Source organism: Clupea harengus, chromosome 20 (assembly GCF_900700415.2).
Source record: "Clupea harengus chromosome 20, Ch_v2.0.2, whole genome shotgun sequence".
In the NCBI taxonomy this organism is placed as follows: domain Eukaryota; kingdom Metazoa; phylum Chordata; class Actinopteri; order Clupeiformes; family Clupeidae; genus Clupea; species Clupea harengus.
Window position 1 is genome coordinate 25883012 of NC_045171.1, and position 22328 is coordinate 25905339.

A 22328-nucleotide genomic window follows, 5' to 3' on the forward strand; every position below is an offset into this window, starting at 1 on the left:
GGTGAAACACATCAATGCTGGGGTTAATATTAACATATTTTATGGGATAACAATAGCTCAACACGCCACCTACTGTTGAAAATCATCTTGAACCTTGCAAGGCAAATGCTGTTTTAGACTTTGACTGTTTGAGGGTTATCTACGTCATGAAATTGGCGGCTCCCCCCCCCCCCCCAGCCCTCACCCATGAGTCCGAGTCCCCCCCCCCCCGTGCAGTGGGTGGAGCTAGGCTCAGAGCTGGGGGTGAAGTTATACTTATATGCTTATAACATAATTCAATCATTCATCCTTCTCTGAGAAAAGTGAAATAAAGAGAAAATAAAAAGGTGAAAAGAGAGCTGCAGGTGACCTTAACCACTGAACACACAGCTGCAGAGAGGACCACAGTCCCCAACAGTGTTCACTGTTATTGCGATGTTCCTCTATTCAGGTAAAGACTGCATAATGCTCAAACCTCCAGAATAAAAAAGCCTTTGTCATGATTCTGTACATTCTACAGTGTATATTCTATATTGTATAATATTTTTAATAAGTCTCAATATCAACACAAATTTCTAAGAATTTGTTTATTTGGATAACAGTGATACAGCAGAGCATTGTGATTTCCTTTGCAACAATGTAATGTAAAAAATACACTATACTGCCAAATACTAATCACAAGTGCAACTGTACATGTGCTTGTTAGTCTGCATATTGCTATAGTGACACCAGGGTCATCCTCTTTATGAAAGACTCATGTACAGTCACAAGGATCACAAGCGTTACGAGGACAGTCTCTACGGTCGAAATAATGGCTTGGGGTTCATTCATCAAATAGACAAGGCCAAGTGAGATCTTTTCAATTCTTAGTGTTTTCCCTGGATGCAAAGCTTCAACTACAGACTCTGAACAAGGCAGCAGGGCATACAACAGAATAAAGGAAGTCTTGTGGCCTGAAGAGCTTCCATCTTACAGTGGCATGATAAAACAACATGGTCAAATTTTTGTCAAACAACACTTAAAAGAAGTCTAGGTACCACCAAGTACTAATTACACTGTTTCCACCACACACACACACACACACACACACACACACACACACACACACACACACACACACACACACACACACACACACACACACACACACACACACACACACACACACACACACACACACACACACACACACACACACACTATTATTTATTTTTTGAAAGAAAAAGAAATGCTGCAATGCCACTCAACACTGAGCATGAACCGTTAGAACAGATGGGAGGATATAGCTACACACTGATTGGCCTGAGCGACGGTCCCATTATCAGGTCCCATGCCTGTATGTCCTTGCAGTAAAGTGCATGTCATATATTCAAAATGTACCGCTTTTAAGTAATGTCATCTAGCCTACACTGCTCTTCATGTAAACAGTACATGAGTAGAACTGAAGTACAAAACTGTCAGCCGCTTCGTTTCAGTCCTTCACTACTTCTGTCTGTAACCACAATCAAAAGGTCACTTCATGTGTCTTCTCCTCAGGCCACATTTATCACGTACCATAAATTAGTGTTATCTATCTGTTATGCAAATCCTAACAGATCTGTCAATATGCTTTATGCAAGTAAGAAGTAGAAGACAATTTGTGACAGGAAGTAGCAGCAGGGTGGAAATTAAAATATAGCTCTTACTCTAAAAAAACGCTCACATTAGTCAAAATGAGAATGAGAACATATTCTAACCACATGGGTTCAACATGCACACATGCCTCCTGTGTTCAGCCCTAGTGTGTTAAGTTATTGCATACAGGACATGGTATTATGAGCTCATATTAAACAGGGCTACAGGTTTTTTCTTCCTCTACTATGTGGCTCAGAAAGAGGTTATCTTAGCCATCTGGGTCAGAACAAACTGCTTAGAATCATAATCCTTCATATCAACCTCTTTCGATAAGACTTTAAGGGCCTTTAAATGAGCTGGCATCAGCTGGGTCAGAAGCTGCACAGGATGCCCCCTGTTAGGTCCGAGATGGTGCCCTCCGCCACCAAGCTCTGGAGGAGTGCCGTTTCCTGGTCCACATTGTGCATCTCCTGCGTAAGCATGGCAGACATGGGCAGACTGTCATAGTAGTGCAGCGGAGCCTCCCTCAGGCTGAGGTTGTACCCAAAGCCAACCAGGCTCACCTCGTCACACAAGTAAGAGGCCAGGTTGAGAGCGGACACACCCAACGTTGGCACATTCTGTAATGACAGGAAATCACACCATTTACCATTTGCATCTCCCTTGTGATACAAGTTTTCATCCAAACAACCTGATTTTGAGAGTTGAACAGCTTATCAGCAAAGCCTTCTTTTTCTACTGACCAGTTATCTAAGACAACTACTGACGAGATATGACATGACTGTCTGCAATGGACATCACATGGTTCACAAATACACATCTCTACAACTAGGGTGATATATAACTGCTGATCCTTTCATACATTGCATCTGCATGCATTTACTAGTTTTCTTTGTGAGGACATACAGTGGCTTGCAAAGGTTTGGGCACCCCTGGTCAACATTTCTGTTACTGTGAATAACTAAGCAAGTAAAAGATGACCTGATTTCCAAAAGGTTAAAATAGTTAAAGATGGCACATTTCTTCAATATTTTAAGCAAGATTACATTTTTATTTCCATCTTTACAGTTTCAAAATACCAAAAAAGGAAAAGGTCCCAAAAGCAAAAGTTTGGGCACCCTGCATGGTCAGTGCTTTTGGCAAGTATCACAGCTCGTAAACCCTTTTTGTAGCCAAAGTCTTTGAATTGTTGTTTGGGGAATGTTCGCCCATTCTTCCTGGCAAAAGGCCTCTAGTTCTATGAGGTTCTTGAGTTCTAATTCTGTGAGGTTCTTGAGTTCTAGTTCTATGAGGTTCTTGAGTTCTAGTTCTGTGAGGTTCTTGAGTTCTAGTTCTGTGAGGTTCTTGAGTTCTAGTTCTGTGAGGTTCTTGGGTTCTAATTCTGTGAGGTTCTTGAGTTCTAGTTCTGTGAGGTTCTTGAGTTCTAGTTCTGCTAGGCTCTTGGGTCTGCATGCACTGCTCTTCTGAGGTCTCCACAGACTGATCAGATCGATGATGTTTAGATCGGGAGACGATGAGCGCCATGGTAACCCCTTCTGCTTTTGCCTGGTGAGGTGGTCCATTGTGGATTTTGAGGTGTGATTAGGGTCGTTATCCTCTTTTCATCTTCAGCTTTTTTACAGGCCAGAATTTGCTTGTATTTAATTGAATGAATTCTTCCCTCTACCAGTGTCACTGGCTGCAACACAGGCCCAAAGCATGATCCATCCACCCGTGTGTCACTGGCTGCACAGGCCCAAAGCATGATCTATCCACCCCGTGCTGAACAGTTGGAGAGGTGTTCTTTTCATGACATTTCAAATATACTTTTGGTCATTGCGCCCAAAAAGTAATATTTAACGCCATCAGTCCACAGGACTCGTTTCCAAAACACATCAGGCTTGTTTAGATGTTCCTGTGCAAACTTCCAACGTTGAATGTTGTGGTGAGATCACAGGAAAGGTTTTCTTCTGATGACTCTTCCATGAAGATCGATAGAACAGTGCACCACCACTCCAAAGGTAAATCTCGCTGTACGGAACCACTTTTCCAAACCAATGGCGGAACTGGGAGTGGCCGAAGGTTTCTGCATGTTCGTCTTTCTGCGCTTGGAAACTCTTTGCCTTCTGCTTATAGCCTTCTTCTGATTGTGGGCATCATTTGATTTCATTTACAGAGTAAACTAGGCAGCTGGTTAAAGAAGTCCATGGCTGATTTATAAAGCTGTGAAATGTGCACCTCCTGGCCTTTCCAAATGATGACTGTGAACAGGCCATATCCCTAACAAGCTCATTAAGGTCTGAGACCTTGGTCAAAGTGATCTGTGCCCCTGTTTACAAGTGGACAGCTAAGACCCATCACAGTTTACACCTGTGGCTATCATGCGTCTCCAAGGTGTCCAGCTAAGACCCATCACAGTTTACACCTGTGGCTATCATGCGTCTCCAAGGTGTCCAGCTATGACACATCACTGTTTACACCTGTGGCTATCATGCGTCTATGGTCGTAGCCATTTTCCTCCATCTTCCTGGCAATATCCTCGTAAATGGCCAATTTAGATATATAAGATAAGATAGATAAAAACTTTATTGTCACACAACAATCATAGGTAGCTCAGGGGGGGGGGGGGGGATGGGGATAGGAAAAAAATTAAAATAAATAAAAATAGAAAAAAGTCCAGGTCAGCTTTGGGAGTTCAGGGGTCTGATAGCAGAGGGGAAGAAGCAGTAGAAGACATCTTATTTTCTTTGGATCGAATGTCCTTCCCAAATGGAAATTGGGTATCTGGTTTTAGTTGCAGTCCAACCATGTACATCAGCGCTCCTCTCCAGCAGGATTGGTGCGCTGTCATCAAAACAACAACCATGTCCTGCATTGATGACCGATTTTCCTGTTACGTCCTTGTCGGGGACGCACCAAGACGCATTACCGTTACACTACGAAAGATATGTGGTCAAAAGAGTTCCAGAGCAAACTGTACACTATCCTGTATAATTCACTATCCATGTTAAAAGAATGTTTCATCTTTACCTTTATGCCTTTTGGAGAACAGTTCATCTTATACTCACTTCACTATTCACAGCAACATAAATGGGGACCAGGGGTGCCTTTTGCAGCTTCTGCATTCCACTGGACATAGAGAATGGAAGCATGCTAACTACCTGGTCCCAGCCCCAGATAATGGAAGCATGCTAACTACCTGGTCCCAGCCCCAGAGAATGGAAGCATGCTAACTACCTGGTCCCAGCCCCAGAGAATGGAAGCATGCTAACTACCTGGTCCCAGCCCCAGAGAATGGAAGAATGCTAACTACCTGGTCCCAGCCCCAGAGCCGGAACTTTGGCTTTGGGTACTGCAACAGATCTAAGGCCGTCTCCCTGATGATCTCCGGGTTCAGGACGTGAAACTGTGACAACTTTATAGGGATGTCATCAGGCACCTTCTGCCAGAAGAACAGCCAGTCCCACAGTGACTGTATATTGGAAGGAAGACATCCAGTGTTAGTGTAAGGAACTGATCAGTTGACCAATTGACTGATGGACCTACTTTTCAGATCAGCCACATTCATTAACCAACTAATGATTATATCTGATTTTAGTCTGCATGCTGCACTTAATATGGATCAAATCAAACCAATCAATCAAATTCTAAGGGGGGCTTTTGGTAAAAACAAACATTAACAAGGCAACAACTAAGCGGAAGAGGTTGTGCAAAAGTAAGTTAGTGCACCAGCAGGTAAACATTCTCTCTAGGCCTAGGTCTATCTCCTGTACTTTCATTATGATAAGAGTCCTCCTATCCTCAATGGACCTTATTAGTGGGAACAATTGTTTTGTGAGGGTAACTGCATTTTTAACAATGCTTAATTAAACCATTTTCCAAATGAATAGTCACACCTTCCTCCAAAGCTTCTCCTAATGTGCTGTGGATGTCATAGTCATACTTGCCACTTTTTGTTTGGTAATCATTGCATTGAGCCAATGGAAGTCCACAGACTTATAGATCACAGCCACATATTTCAGCTTTGGGTCCAGGTCCTCCCAGACCTTTGGACTGCCCTCTGGGTAGCTCATCCGAATGGTGGTGTGGTTCCCCACATCTTTACTGAAGTCTTGCACTGGACCACTGTTCAGCCTGAAAAAAACAAGCTCAGATAGCTGTTTAAAGGCTGTTAATGAATAACCACAAACAACATTGCACCATTTTTATGACACTTTTGTTAGTGGTTCTTTTAGAAACGTCAGCACAATTAAATGTGGATTATGATAGTAGTTTTAATGAAAGTAGTTGGTTTTTTTGTGGTTAGTTCTCCTCATGGCTTTTGACATTTAGAACACAACCACAAAGAGTGCTTCAATGGAGGGAAATAATTAAGTTATAAAAAGTATGGCAGTATCAAAAGTGTTGCTCTTGATCAGCTGAACACACCTGCACCTGCATGTGCTTAGCTCTGTGCAAAAACAAGTCAATAAAAGGTATTGGTCATTGAAGTTCATTATCTGCAGTGCCAAAGTTAGGTTGATGGGGGAGAGAGAAGAAAATGCTACATCATCATATAATTTGAAATATACCATTCTTTAGGCCTTTCTAAATTATTCCAGTAATCTTCTCTATTGATTAGGGCAAAGCTGATCACTCCAAATGACACCTCATTTTCATTTCTTCATCTAGTAGACGCCTTCATTATGAGCCCCAATGTGCCATGCAGCAAACATGCAGAATGGTTTTGGTTTTGGTCTCTGGATTTCTGCTGCCATTTGCTGTTGCCTACTATTTTGTGGACTTTTGGTTCTCAGTATGTAATGTATCAATACTATTTCAAAAGAAAAACACACCGTTTATTCATTCATGTAACAACGGGTAAATACCTAATAACCATGTCAAACTGGTCGATAAGTGCTCCAAGTTCAAGCCCACGTAAGATTCCTCCATTGCCAACCACCACACATCGCTGGCAATCTTTCCCAAGATGTTCCTCGGTGGGGGAAGGTGGCAGAAGCCTCAGGATATCCTTGAGTTTGTCTTGCAGGTCCAGGAATCCAAAGGGAGGTGGATATTGGAAGACTGTATCAGTTAAAGGAGTGTCTCCCCACAGGAAGGGCTCCATTACTGGGGTGCTTGTGGGAATCCGGGCCTCAATTCCTTTTCGGGCAAATGCAGGTCTGCATTCTCTGTTTAAGACACTTCGCACATAGGTATGCACCAGCTACAAAACAATTCACAAACAGTTTGGTGTAAACATTCTCATGTTTTCCCCAAAAAATGTTGACCCTATACTATATTGACATAACATTACATAACCCCATAACATTTTACCCACAAAATGACCTTTCAATACACCAATTTGAAGTACAAGGTCTGATCTCTCACAGCCTAAATATTCCAGTATTGAAGTAAAATATACAGAAAGATCCCACTATTATTATTATCATCACCATCATCTCTGCTACTACTATTTTATAACACTACTGTATTAAGTATTACAAGGAATGCAATCCATGGCATTATTTCCAATTGCTTCAGTCCCAGCTAAATTCTAAACCCAGATGTAGTTAGTAAATGTGAGAAAGTAAAGATGCTGGTTACCTCTTGGTGCTTGGGATCCACAGGCCACTCATAAGTCTTTGGGTTGGTGGTGAAATCCACCCCTTTCAGAAGCCAGGGGGAGGCCAGTGCTAGGACTGTGAGAGGCAGAAGGAATCGCCTGTGGCAACACAGCACAGTCAGCATGAGCAGATATTATGGAATTGGACTTGATTGAAATACTTTGTAACACTAGGCATGTCTTTTTGGGATCAGGTACACCCATGGTTCACTTACCATGACACAGTCAGCTTACGTTACTTGGATTTTTATTACCGGTTTCTTTATTTAAAAAACTGCAGGATAGACATCCTGATATTCACATTGCATTGGCTTTTTTTTCACATGTATTCACACTTTTACTCAGTGCTTACCTTTGACAACAAAAGCGAAGAGTTCTTGATATCAACATGATGATGAGACGATAATGCTTCTGCCTGTTTCTCACTGCTTTCCTCACTGCTCCTCATGAGGGAAACCCCTGACCATCTGATGAATCAAAGATCATTCTTAAAGACTACTTCTCTAATGATAAACTAGGAAACAAAAACTTTGTCAGATCCAAAGCAACTATCTTGCCTCCTAAAACATTAAATAATGTATATATCAGAATCACGTTTATTGGCCAAGTAAGTTTGCACAAACAAGGATTTTGAATCCGGGTTAAGTGGCTCTCATTGTACTTACACAAAATATACAACACAACACGGCAAAAAACAATACAACACAACAGCACATAGGTCTGAGAAATAGAAGAAATATATACAAGGAGGAATGGCAATATACAGGAGCTGTGAACTGTAAACACAACAAGTAGTGCAAAGAGTGGAGAGTGCAAGAAGTGCAGGGATAACTAATAAATGGTAAGAGAATGACGTAGGAAGTACAGTATATACAGCCTGTATAGTTACACAGTAAAGGGTGGAATGTATTACACATTTCATATGAACATGTGTTTAGACAGAACAATAGAAAAAGAAGCATGTCTATACAGGAAGTTACATTATTTACATAATTTTCTGAGATACTGAATTTGGGGTTTTCATTAGCTGTCAGTTACAATCATCAAAATTAAAAGAAATAAACACTTGAAATATATCAGTCTGTGTGTAATGAATGATTTTCTAATATATTGAGCTGCACCTGTATGTGATCTGATAGATTTAAGCCCTGGTATGAGGAGGCCTTATTTTCATGACAGATCATTCTCAAACTAGGTATGGACTTCTATCTGGTGTTGTACAATGTAATGAAACGGGAACAGAAATACTATGCGTTACAAAATGGCTAAGCCATTGAAGATAGTTAAGACCACTATAGATATTTGTCTACATTTTTTTTTAATTCTTCTAGGTGTAATCAGCTCAGTTTAAAAGGGACATATTTCATAGAGTCGCCTAACTGAATTTCTGTAAGTAGAGATGTATATATATAAAAATATTGCACAATTGATAATAGCAAGGATTGCATAATGTCTGCCAAATAATTATAGGGCCTCCAATGTATTGGTTTGCAAGGCAAATATATACTACTGGCTATTTTAGCAGGATAATGAACGTTAGGTGTGGAGAGGTGTGCATGAACAGCTACGTTACTGCAGCCATACCTCTTTTATCTTCAGATAAAGGTAACGTTCCAAGGCAAACCCGTTAAACAGGAAGTCAATGCATTTGTTCTCAATCGATGCCTGTGTGCAGCTAGACAAGTATAATATTTGGTGCCATTTGGATGACTATGTGATTGCTACAATTACAGCAAAGAGATCACTCGTTTGGTGAGATTATAACCCAATCTACCGTAGTTCTTTTAAACCCGCTCTTCAACTTCTTCTATTAACGAAGTGTTTGGTTGATCAAATGCATTGTGCTGTCAGGTTAAACTGTCGGGACAGTCTACCTACCGTTAAATCCGTATATTCAGACGATCATCTTCAAGGGTGGAAGGCTACTGCTACGATGTCGTTCTAGTGTTATGTTCCATCACAGTATGCTTCCCCCAGCAGGCTGCAGTGTATATCTAAATCCTTCCCTAAACATTACAGCTCTCGGTGTCAAATTAGCTTGTTCAACTTCCGGCCACTTTTAGATGTAAAATATATCAAAATAAAAGTAATCAATAAACTTTGATATTTAAGAAATATCATATATTATTTGCAAAACCACGATATCAAAAACAAGTGGACTAAAAAAGACTAATTCATCTCATTGTTTTAAACTAAGGAACACTGAGAAACTTAGGATTAAGGATTGTGTCTAAATGAAGGTGGAAAATGTTCAGAACGTCCTAAATACTAATAAAATATATGTTTATTAGTCATGATCTTGTCATTGACTGTGCCACTAGGCTATATTTAAAACATAGCCTATCAAACAGGCGAAAATGCATTATGTTCAACAGAGGTGGGTAATATTTACTCAGTAACAAAAAATGTATTTTCACCCAATAAATTGTACTTACAGGACAATTTTATGCAGACATTACATTAATGAAGAATATTTCTCTCACTTGCTCGAATACATCTACGATTAAAAACGTGTGTAGTGTAGTCAGTTTATATGAGAACCGCTTAGACTCAACATTAAAACCTCCCAATGAAAATGGGTCTTTGCAACTATCTACACATGTTTGCTAAATAAGGGCTGGTATTGTGATTCTCTGATTTTCACGCACTCTGCTGTTCAAATCTGGATTACTGCTAACCTCAGCTTTTTTTTTCTTCTCGCAGAATTGCTGCTTAGCATAAACAAATGTTTTTTTTTCTAACTAGCCAGTCATTTTACATCTAACTTAGATTCAAGATTGAAAGAGACAATGTTTGGAGTGTTTTTTTGTACCCTATGGGAAACTAAAAAAGCACGAGAACAGCAGCAGCAGACATACTGTATATACAGTAGCCTACATATACGCCCCATTGACTGCTTCAGCCCGTCTTAGGTGAAGACTATAGCGTTTACGAGTCGTTTTTATATTCAAGGGTTTATGATCTACGTGGAGTAGGCCTACCAAAAAAGTTTTGTCTCCATGTTACTTAGAATCTCGATAGTTAGGCTATAATCGCCATGATAATCGCTGATAGACGCTCACTGTTCTTGTTCTTCCACAGCTCATTCACTTTAAAATACTGAAAAGAAAAGTAAACTATCGAAATAGTGCTTGTTTAGATAACTACTAATAATTGACCATCATTGAGAAAAATGGAACAAAATCTGCAAATAACCTACAAATCAAATAGTGAGACACTGGAAGTCAGTCTGCTTTCTATATTTTGTTTCAAATATGTTTATTGCCAAACGTATCCTTTAACAGTGAAATGAACAATTATATGTTTCCTTTTCAAAAAACAGTAATTTCACAAACACAAACTACTGACAGAGAAGAAACAAACAAACAAACATCAAACACCTGCTTTCTATATTTTTTATAGCAGTGAAATATACACATTCAAATATACAAATGTTTGTACATATACGTACACAATTTGAACTTTGCATGACCAAGACCATGCAGCGTTTTCTTTGCCCTCCATTTAATTATCGTACCTTCGTGTGCTGCATATCAGAAATGGCCAAATCGAAAAGCTAATTATTCTGAGACGGCTCCTGTTACCATGGAAACAAAAACCGAAGCTAGCTTTAGTAGCTGCTGGTATCAGAAATGGCTAACAGAAAAGCGAATTACTAAAACTGCCAAACCGATTAATTATGCTTGCCAAGGGCAGAACAGTGTTCCTAGAAAGAAGGGTGAAAATGTTTTGAGTAATGTTTATATCACATCACTCACAGCTAACCAGTTAGCCAGCTATCTTTCTATACAGTAGCTGTGTCAGTTATCGGACAGTTTGTTAAAAGAATCGATATGCTAAGTCTATTTATAGATTAACGTTATGTATTAGTTTACCCAAACGAACGATTTTCGAGACAGATATTTGTCTATTTGACTTTTCTACTGTGCTTAGTTATTTGTATTAAGATAGTACGCTGCTCTACCCACATGTAAATAGTTTTTCCTAGTCTTAGTAAGCCAGTTGGACGTAATTTTTGAGACCAGCCAGAACAACGGACACGCCGGCATTATTTAATAAGTGAATTGGATGCCATGGCTCCGCCACGAGTGGCAGCCTATTTTAGAAGCTCTCCAGCTAAAAAAGAGTTTTTCATAGTCTTATTTGGTCAGTACGACGTAATTGTTGAGACCAGCCAGAACAACTGACTTTTCTGAGTCCATTCCTGTGTTACATTAACACACTACTGGTTGACACATACCTGTGTTTGCTGCTTTGATTCAGTTGCAGGAAAGCTATTCCGGGTTACCCCATGGCCAGGCATATTTACTAATAACAATCCAGGCTCGCTGACGTATGAAGGACAACAAACCATAATATAGGATGAAATTGTTGATAGACATACACACATGCACACACACACACACAAACAACACAATTGGATCAAGGTTACAGGCCAACGTTTAATGAAAAAAAACTCATTAAAGGAATTTTTGTAAACTTGTTTTTGACAAATATTTTAGTTTTAGTGCAATTGAGAACAACCCTTTTCAAAGGTGCAGGAATTCTAAAAGTACAATGGAGACTGTTTGTCAATATTTCCAATCCATCCTTCATCATTTTATCTTTAATTGCTACAGCAGTGCTTCCCTTGCAACTGTGGGAGACAGTTGCAAGATACTTTGTAGCCTAGTTGTGTTTCATGGTCATACCTTGTATCACAATGAACATATCACGTGGAGTCTTTTATTGACAACAAAGTCTATAATGTCTGCAAGGAAAGCACTTGGAATTTGACTTCTACTTTTATGTTTATGGTCTTTGTTTTGCCTTTGCAATTGAAAAGATTTGTGTGCCATTCTCATCAATAAACATTAAAATATTAAAATAGACATTAATGTTTTTCAACATTCATTGTTCAAACATTGATTCTTTATTTTTATGTTTATAAATAGGGGCTAGTCCGATACATCTTCAGCCAGCATCATAATAAAATCAGTATATTCAGAGAGTACTGACAGATCACATCTTATATAGCTTTTACCATAAAGTTGAATGATGACCTCAATAGCCAAAGGTAATTTTTGAATAATTTATTTTCTTTTAAGCCAAGGCAATATTGAATGTGTACTTAATCTTTTGCTATTTAAAAACAACAATAATGCAAGTAGTCATTAGAGAACAACAAGACCACATATATTTCTAATTATCAAAATGCAAATAATTTCAAATAGAAATTCAAGACAAAATAAGTAATTTAACAGTATACAGCATCGCCTAAAGATTTTAAGCAAAAATGTTTTTAAAATATTTAAGCGTCAAAATGTGCAACCCCTGAATAATGTGTTTCACAATTTCTCTTTCTGCTTTCCAGTCGCTCTGCCTCATTGGGAATGATGAACTATCAAAGCCTCTCATTGTTAATATTGTAGCTATGGTAATCATGCAGACTTCTACTGTTTATGGGCTTTGGTGAAAAGCTTTACAATGACAAGGTGCTCTGTACAGAATAATGTAATAATTTCATACCTAATTGCCAAATTTCACTCATTTTCTCTACTGTGGTCCAGGAAGGTGGGGGTTACATCACCTTATGCAGTTATTTAATACGGTTGACTGGGGAGATAGCGGCCTTTCATGGTAACACAATAATTTATCGTGCAAATGTGTGCTTAAACTGACAGAGTATTCATTCAAATAATGGACTGAAAGGTTGTCATGGTAGACTGGGAATGAGATGAAATGGTGTTGCCCAGATACATGTTGGCCTCAGCAGCTGTCTGCTGTCTGCTGTCTGCCTGACAGCCTCTCAGCTCTACTGTCTGAAGTATGATGTGTGTAGGACTAAAGGTAAAGCATTAGGGGGTTTGTGGAAACAGGAATGGGTATGTGGGCGCATTGGGATGGATGCCTTCAAAACTCCGAGGTGAAGATGAAAATAAGGCAGAGTAAGAGGTAGAGAGTGGATGGTGAGGTATGGATGCTGCATCATGCTGATAGAATTGGAGGATCAGATCTAATCATCTCGTCACTCACTGGTCAAGCACTGGTCAAGTCAGAACATGTTATCCATGGATCAGATGCAGAAATGATACAGTACATTTATTTGCCATCATAAAATCTGCAGTCTATATCAAAGCTCATGGTAAATTTAAGATTTAAATTCATGTCTTACAACATGGTTGCCTGAGATCTAAAAAAAAAATCAGTTTCACACACACCAGATATTTTGAGAATGCTGCTTTCAATAATAATTTGAAGTTATATCCAGATAAGATTTATATTGCTTTTATAGTCAGCAAAACCACAGACAGGTGTGTATTTAGAAAGAATGTGGGTTGGCTGTATCTATAAGACATGGACATCAGACGTCTGGGGAATAAGAAGCTATGACAGGAGAAGAAGGAGGGTTTTGGGCACCTCAGGTCAATCATGGTGGAACCTCATGTTGGGGAGTGCAGTGCAGGAGGGCATAGTACAGTCTGAGTACTCAAAGCTTTATGTTAGCTTTATGTTAGCATATCCCATAGACAACAGCAGCACAGCGCAGTCCAGCATGCAGTCAGACAAGTGTCCCCTGAGTCCTCACGCCTTCTGTCCTCCACCACATACACTGAGACAGAAAGAGTGGAGAAGAGTGAGAAATAAACATGCACATATTAACTATATACGAGCTAGAGCTCATAACCACACAACAGTAGTCATTGATTTAACAGAATACAGCAAACATTGTGGGGAAATACATCTAAAAATGTTGCAGAACAACTCTATTTTGACCCCAACGTTACATCTCATTTGAAATGTTGCAGAACAACTCTATTTTGACCCCAACGTTACATCTCATTTGAAATGTTGCAGAACAACTCTATTTTGACCCAAGCGTTACATCTCATTTGAAATGTTGCAGAACAACTCTATTTTGACCCCAAGCGTTACATCTAATTTGAAATGTTGCAGAACAACTCTATTTTGACCCCAACGTTACATCTCATTTGAAATGTTGCAGAACAACTCTATTTTGACCCAAGCGTCTCATTTGTAGCTTTCCCCGTTTCATAAGGGTCTGTAATAAAAACTGAATCAAAACGAGTTTCTCCAACATAGTTGCATAGATGCTGTGACTGCGTTTACCCTGAACTTCAAAGTCATGAAGGCCAACAATCAAATGAAAGGGTTATTTAGTGCCACACCTAGCCTTAGATGTATGTGTAATGCATACTAAATATGATGTTGTATTTATATTTAACACGTCAACTTCGGGCACTTACTCCTTACTCAAAGCTCAAAGTTATTTGTAGGTGCTTGTCTGTTAAAGCAGGTCTACTGTGTGCCTCACACTTACAGTAGACAGAATGACAGTGAGCCTTATCAACATTGCTTCTCTCCCATAGAATTCAGGGATATATAAACACTTCTGTTCCAATTTTGGGTATAGCTGCAACATATTGAGAGACTCTTTGATAAAGCCATCTGCTAAGTGAATACATAATAATAATACTAATACTACTTATAATAATAATAAGCACCATCATCACCACATAAATATTAATCATCCCAACAATAATAATAATAATAATAATACATGTTATTACTAAAGCACCTTTCTGCCAGGAGCCAAAAGTGCTTTACAGCATACATACAAAATAGAGTCAAAGTCAAAAGGGAAAAATAATAATGAAATCAAATAAAAATACAGAATATACTTGTATAAAATGGATTTGAAAGATGAGAAGTTGCCCATCAGATACTGAGGGGAAGGCTGTTCCAGAGTTCAAGGGCCAAAACTGGAAATGCATGGTCACCCTTGGATCTTAATCTGGACTCTGGAACAGCCAGCAGACTTTGATTGAGAGATCTGAGCAGTCTTAAAGGAATATAGGGGTGGAGAAGCTCGGAAACATATTCATATATAATACATGTAAAGAATATTGACAAATGAGATGTTACAGTGAATTGTATTTACCTGTGTTTTTAGGCCCTTCCCCATACATTGGACCAGCTTGGGGAGCATTTTGCCATCCATGAGGTTGTTGCGGATATCCTTGAAAGGCTGCTTGATCAGGCCCTGGGTAAGGCCCACCAGGTCCACCAGGTCCGGCAGGGTAGTTAGGGTACGCTGGGTTGTGAGGAGGGAAGCCTGGGTTGGGCTGATCCATATTGACAGGGTATCCCTGTGGAGGGTATCCCTGAGGAGGGTATCCCTGAGGAGGGTATCCCTGAGGAGGATACCCGGGCGCAGTGGGGCCTGGCCCAGGGTATGGAGGTGGCTGCTCAAAATTCATTTGCAATCACCAGTGTTGGCTGTGGAGACGAAAGCCATTTGTTAATAAGGACAAATAAAATAAAAAACTAAATCTTGTAAAGAATAAATGTTTAATATATACCTTTGTATACTTTTCTTTTTCCTTTCCTTTAATGATTATTTTTTCTTTAAAAGGGTACCCCAAAACTAAATTGAATTATTACCAGCTGTTTTGGCAGCAAAGCATTACATTGATTATGATGCCTCTATTCACCCTAACAGAAACTCTGATAGAATAGAATAGAATAGAAACAGTCTGGTGTTTCAGAGGATAATAATGGACGATACCAAGTGTGTTTTTACACTCACTAATTAAAGTTCAGAAACTGATGTGTCTTTCCACTGAGTAATGATCGTAGTACCATAATCACAATAAGAACAATATCTAACTATTTGAGTAATCAGTGAAGGTTTTTTTTATTATTGACATAATACGACATCATTTAAGGCGTTCCAAATAAAATATTTATGGTGTGCACAATGCACATACACTTAGTAGATCCATTCTGCCCTTTTTATGACCATTCTGTTTTTCCAGTTGAACTATCCTACAGTGCAAGTTAGAGAAAACAAGATAAGATAAGAGCGTTTTAATGACCTTTTATTCAGAGCTCCACCTCTAAATCAGACAATGAAAATGTCAGCTACTAGAAGTAAATATGAATGGCTGAAAGTACATACAAGCAGTGGCTTCGATCAGTAATGAAAGCCACAATCTGCTTTCACCAGACTGCTGAGTATCCCCTGTACTGAGTCACAACACCCAAGTTTACAATGCAACCAGATTAAACAAGACTTAGTATAAAACAAGACAACTATCTTTTGTTATGGTCTGTGATGGCAATGACAGCACCTTGCATTGCAGTCATGAGGAACTCTGAAATTGGCCCATTTCCTTTGAGAAAGGAATATGCATTACAGCACCAGTTGTCAGACAAACAACCATGCATTAAGTGTATGAATTATTTACAGTCCAATACCTAATGAATTCCCTGAACAAAAACTCTGGCATGTATTATATGGGTGTAACAACTTGACACATAAAAGGCTTTGATATCAATGAAACCATACCTGTAACTGAATTAGCGGCTAGGTACTCACTGCTATCTAATCTACCAGACTGTGTGCCCAAGGAGTGCTTTCACAAGCTGGTACGTAGGGATAGGCAAAGTACTGGTCATTGATACATTTGTAGGTTATAGTATATGTGAAGGGAAATCTCCTTCTTTTCAACTGTAAAATTACATTTACCACAAATTAACATTTTACATGGAAGCTACCTTCAAATGGCCTTGCTAAACATTAGCCTGGTTTGTGAATACCCAGTCATGCGGTTTACTGTTTCCTCAATGACCTGACACACCCGACACATTGTTTCCACAACAAACATCATCCAGCAGCAACCCCTTGGGGTCCCATTAGCAGGAAGAAGGACACCAAACCCACACAAAAAACCAGTAGTTGACCAGTAACAGAGGCCACTCCCGTCCTAATGCTTTGCCCTGCTGTTCTCATTCACACCTGTCACCAGAAGCTGCTATCTGATACACCTTCTTCTTGTGTGGACCAAGGGCACACCAGAGATGTGATATGTGAAAACCTTCAGACATGTACAACACATAGGAGATGCCAGGTGGACATTTATGGTGGACTCCCATTACATACGAATTCAGAGAAATCATCTTTTTGTTCTTCTAACAACAGCCTTAGTATCTCTTAGTAGCTGTTCTTCATATGTTTACAGTAGGCTATATAACATTATGTATTACTGCCTAGGCCTACATGGACAACATTATTGCGTCAGCTTTACTGAAGATGTAAGTATTCCATGCCTAACACGAAAGACAACTTTACCCTATTGACTACACAGCCTACTAATATGCAAAGCTTAGATCCATTTTTGGTCACTGTTTTGAAGACAGACTACCAAACGATGACAGGAACTCAACCGTGTTTGTATATAAACTTCACTTTAAAAACAACACAGGTTGAGAGATATCTAGCCTCGGCCTCCATAAAACAGCCTGCGCACTTAATGTGCCACCACTCGGAATACAAATTAAATCCTAATTGCCCGGCGTTCAAATTACATGATCTTGACTGGAAATGTAGTATAATGTATAATGTCTTCAAAAAATAACACGAAAAATAAAAGTACTGTCACTATTTCAGTCAAACACTATACAGCATGAGTATTGATCTCTTCCCCAGGATAGGACAGTGACAATCAGCCTATAACAGGAAATTAGATGTGCGCATTTATGAAGCCAAATGCGATGACAGGAAACTATTTAAAAAAAACCAGAGTAGTCACGAATAAATAATACTTACCTCAAGGAATAAAAAAATCCTCCAAAAACGGACAATTCTACACACACACGATAAGGGATCCGACTGATTGTACGGTTATCGCTTTCGATGCACGTCGAAAAGGAGCATAGATCGCCACTGATGTTGCGGCGGAGTGATGTCATCGCAGACGTAACTGCCAGTGGCAACCTAGCGGTAGGCTATTACATGATGACCAAAGTTCATGAGTCATCCTGTAGAAGCCCGACCCCAAGCGGATTGAGGGCAAAATCAATGTGAATACACATCAACGTCAGAACATATGCCACCACAACCATTGATCGTACACTTGTTATACACTTTATCAAACAAATAAACATAACCATAATGTTGTGTAAATTCCTCATTAGCTTAATGAGAACAAAACTGAATATTGTACTTGTTCTGAGTTATAAGTTTCATGTCTTGTGTAATAACTTTGTTGAAAATATACTTCACCTTTCTTAGCCTACTTTCTTGTCAGGATTCACACCTATGAATACACTCTGAAATGTGCCAACCGTGTATGTGAGATTTGTGTACAGATGGAGCTCAAACATATGGGTAGACATTTTACCTGGACGTGGAAAACTGTATATAAGGTTGAAAATTGTGTAAAATATTAAATAGTGAAATCAATTAATTGATTGGTTTATCCATGATGAAAGATCATGGGTATGTAAAAATCTGAAAAACATTGCTTGCAATCATCAACACTTCTTTTCCTGTTAATGACATGGAGCATTGCCCAAGTGTTCTTCCAGAAGAACCCTAATGGCCTTATCTCACCAGCTTTAAGAGCTGCCACTCCATTTTATGGGGTTCCCCCTCCTCTTGCCTCAGATGACATTCTGTGCTAAGCCTATATCTTGTAGGGAATTCAAACTATCTATCTATCTAAACACATTTATTTTGTCTATATAACCTAAAGCAAACTCTCAACGCATTCAATCAACTCTATCCTATACTGACACAAAAACACTACAGTAAATCTTATTTCAGGGTTAGTCAGGGCAAGTGTACTAAAGCTTTTGCGATGCAGGACTGAGATGATCCTTCAAGACAGCTTCAGAATCCCACATGAAATTTCCAGCTGTGTGACAAGACCAACTTGGGCCCCCTTCACTTACTCAAGCAGACTTGCTAACTCTTGGATCATTTGGGGTGGTCTTCTGGTACTGGCTATCCAAGCATAATAAGTCCTAAAATGCAGATGTGCAACTTCTCCAGAGCCTGGTTTCAAGTTCATACGCTACACTGCTGACATGTTCACTTTGGCTTCTAGTTGCTGCATGTATCACAAAGGAGTCATATCTTAATCATTCATCAGTGCCTTAAAATCTCATGCAATTAATTACTCATGACATGAGGTCTTAGACTTGATTCTTACTATATACGATACCAAGTCAGTGGACTGAGGCTCCTCGTGCCATAACCGGCAATATTCCAGCTGCACTTTGTGGTCTTCTTGAGCAGCCATCCGTGTTGGTCTAGACTCTGAATTCATCAGCTCTTTTGCTAAAATCGACAGAAATATTCACATCTGAAAAAGATACATGTGTTTGGGATCCACAAGCAGAAAGACCAAACTGCACACGAGTCTAACATGCTTGCAGGAGTACTTCATAACGCCTACCAGCAGATGGCGGTCTAAAATCATAAATCAAGATTTCAGTCTATCCTGTTGTCAGGGGAGCACACCATCATGCATTGTAAGAATTCAAAACAGTCAAACTGTGCACTTCTGCAGCGCATGACCTATATTTCATTTTCATATATTCAAGTTGATGGAATGGATTTAATTGATTGCTTATAGAGTTCTGGGGTGTAAAGAAACCATACACAGACGATGATGTTTAGAGATAATCAAGGACACGTTAAATGTAATTGTCAATGACATTATTTTCGACACATTGCCAGATGACACATTTACATTTAGTCATTTAGCAGACGCTTTTGTCCAAAGCGACGTACAAGGGAGAGAACAATCAAGCTACGAGCAATAGAGACCTAGTGTAACAATAAATACTATTTTTCATAAGAAATAGAAAAAAGTGCAGAAATGTAACTACTGTAAGTGCAAGTTAAGTTCTAGTAGAAGTGCAAGTTGGGAAGTGAGGTGCTCTTTGAAGAGCTGGGTCTTCAAGAGCTTCTTAAAGGTAGAGAGGGACGCCGCTGCTCTGGTAGTGCTAGGCAGCTCGTTCCACCAACGTGGAACTACGAATGAGAATAGTCTAGATTGCTGTACACATGCCCATCTGTGATAAAAGCGGACCACCACTCATAACATATAGCATTTGGTCCACTTGACTTCTCTTCTGGACTGCCACCAGATGACCCCCTGTATGTGGAGGAGTCAGCTCTCCTGTCCCCAGTGGAAACTCCCCTGCTCTCTGCCCCCTGCCCCCGCTCACAAAGGAGACAGAGTTATTTTTAAACCGAGCACAGGCCACATGGTCTGAGTGGTACAGTGACACCCCAACCCCCCATGGAGTTGATGCATACTACATGTCTATCCAGCCTACTCAACAGCTGCCCCACCAGGAGACAAGACTGAACTCGTCCCACTAAAGAGAAACACTGTTTATTCAGTCGCCATGCCAACACAGGCCTGACCAGTGATACACACCACTGCACAAAAACAGTCTACAGTGTGGGGCAGAGGATTGAGTAAGGAAACATTTTGTCTGCAGACTCTGCACTAAAGGTCAGAATTTCCACTTCAGCTATGTTTCTAAATCACTGGGGCGTACTGTTCATGCCAAACTGTATGTACACACAGTGTGGCACAGCACATGAAATACTGTTCATCACGGCGGAATTTCACAGAGAAAATGATTGACATACAGAATAGTTCAGAGGTGTAGTCAGTAAGAAATGTATTTCAATTGAATTAAAATATTAAATTGAAAGGCAGAGATAGACTTTGTTAATGTTGTAAATGGCAATGGCTATGTGTGGTTGGAAACAGCCATGTCTTAATGGAATGTTAATTCTCTGCAGTGCACAAATCTCTCCTCCAAATGGGATTGTTTCCATGTCATTGATGAGGATTGATTCAATTTGGGTCAAATGGCATAGGTCCCGTCTGAGTGGATGGGCCATGCCAGCGTGAGGGGAGGTCCAGTACTGTAACAGTGTGACATTATATCACACAACAATGTGTTCAGTCATATCTTCACCACGGGGCTTTACAGAATCTCACCTCCCCTTTGTCAAATCCTCCTAAGGGTTCTCCTTCAGGAGAATGGGAGGGGTTTTGTAAGAAGCAACATACCAAATTACAAACTGTATGTAGTCAATTGGGTCAATGTTTCTCCACAATAACAGCATTAGGGAATAGTTTGGTGTCTAGGTTCAATGTCTTTGAAAACCATGTTTTGTTATTCAATCATGATGTGGCATGCGAGACGAGTGAGTGTTTTCATGAGTGAAAGAAATACAGTACAAACTGAATTTGGAAAGAAGGAATAGATTATTAGATCATTTTATATTGACAATACTAAGTCCGTTGACTGTCTTTGTTCCAAACCAAGACTAAAGGACTTGCATTTAGCTGGCACTGACATATTCATTGAGACAAAGACTAAAGATTTTGAGTGAGTGGCAGGCTTTAGCAGGCAATCCATTGTAGGGTGCTGTTTGTACGATTTGTTTCGAGAAATGCACTTACCGTTTTGAAAAATGGTAAGAATGATTCAAGAAATGTACATAAGCGACTGAGAAACTGTAAAAACTCATGGATTTTGAAAGTTGTGACTGCATTTGTAAAGCAATTGTGTGAAATCATTTATAGTTTAGTTCACATGGTATATTCATATACTGTATATATATATATATATATATTCATATATATTCGTGAATGTGAGAAGTGTTTTCAAAAAGTGAGATCACAGAACATGACAGGAGAGTACGTGAGAAACATCACCTGGCGCCTCGCCACCAAGCCCTGAGGCAAACATGATGCAAAGCAGATCACACGTGATCTTGGGAAAGTCTCAAATGCTTGTGGTTTTCCATATCAATGGAAGTAAATACACTGCTGCTCTTGTGTTGGTAGGTCAGTGCTGTGCTCACACCCATTGCTACAGAGTTGCACACTGCCAAGAAAGAGTAACTGAAGCGATGTCTCTCTCTCACAAGAGAAGGCGGATGTACTCGAGTATAGTCTCATACTCACCTTTGGACAAATTCCAAATGGCTGACGGACTGTTCACCAAGAACCACGGAGTGTCTCCTCTTCCTGGTAACCCTTTGAGAACTGAGACAGCTGTCTTTGTTGACCCACTTTTCACATCAGTATCGCGTACCATCACATTATCAAGGGGCATGGAGTTTAAGGTAACCCTGACCTTTTAAAAAGACACTTGCTGATTTTAAGATCATTTGAAGCTCCATACTGCCATTAGCTTTTGGAAAACACAGCTATTTTGTGTTAGAGTTGGTGTGTGTGGTACTAGATTTAGTCCAGTTGCCATTTAAGAGGTAGGGATACTAAACAAATAGCGAAAGGAATACCTTAAATGGTATCTCGTAAAACAT

The 22328-nt window shown here is 39.7% G+C and overlaps 2 protein-coding genes and 1 long non-coding RNA gene across 3 annotated transcripts in view; 1 reads left to right on the top strand and 2 right to left on the bottom strand.

The window, feature by feature from the left end:
- LOC116225230 (extracellular superoxide dismutase [Cu-Zn]-like) overlaps nucleotides 1-22328 on the top strand; it is a 364295-nt gene that overhangs the window by 190483 nt on the left and 151484 nt on the right. The gene's annotated exons all lie outside the window — the stretch shown is intronic.
- On the bottom strand, nucleotides 1903-9223 carry st3gal5 (ST3 beta-galactoside alpha-2,3-sialyltransferase 5). The gene is made up of 7 exons (XM_012842109.3): nucleotides 9056-9223; nucleotides 7530-7644; nucleotides 7159-7276; nucleotides 6441-6778; nucleotides 5520-5706; nucleotides 4886-5044; nucleotides 1903-2213 (listed from the first exon to the last, which is right to left on the bottom strand). The coding sequence occupies exons 2-7, from the start codon at nucleotides 7565-7567 to the stop codon at nucleotides 1965-1967; spliced, it is 1089 nt and encodes a 362-aa protein (XP_012697563.1). The 5' UTR covers nucleotides 7568-7644; nucleotides 9056-9223; the 3' UTR covers nucleotides 1903-1964.
- On the bottom strand, nucleotides 12235-17940 carry LOC116225232. Its single transcript, XR_004165988.2, has 3 exons — nucleotides 17790-17940; nucleotides 15120-15457; nucleotides 12235-13769 (listed from the first exon to the last, which is right to left on the bottom strand). It is a non-coding gene; the product is annotated as an uncharacterized LOC116225232 (long non-coding RNA).

Coding starts and splice junctions, on each gene's coding strand:
- st3gal5 (XM_012842109.3), bottom strand. CDS start 7,567: ATGTTGATATCAAGAACTCTTCGCTTTTGTTGTCAAAG. Junction 7,277..7,529: donor CTTCGCTTTTGTTGTCAAAG/GTAAGCACTGAG, acceptor GTGTTGCCACAG/GCGATTCCTTCTGCCTCTCA. Junction 5,045..5,519: donor TGATTACCAAACAAAAAGTG/GCAAGTATGACT, acceptor TCCAATATACAG/TCACTGTGGGACTGGCTGTT.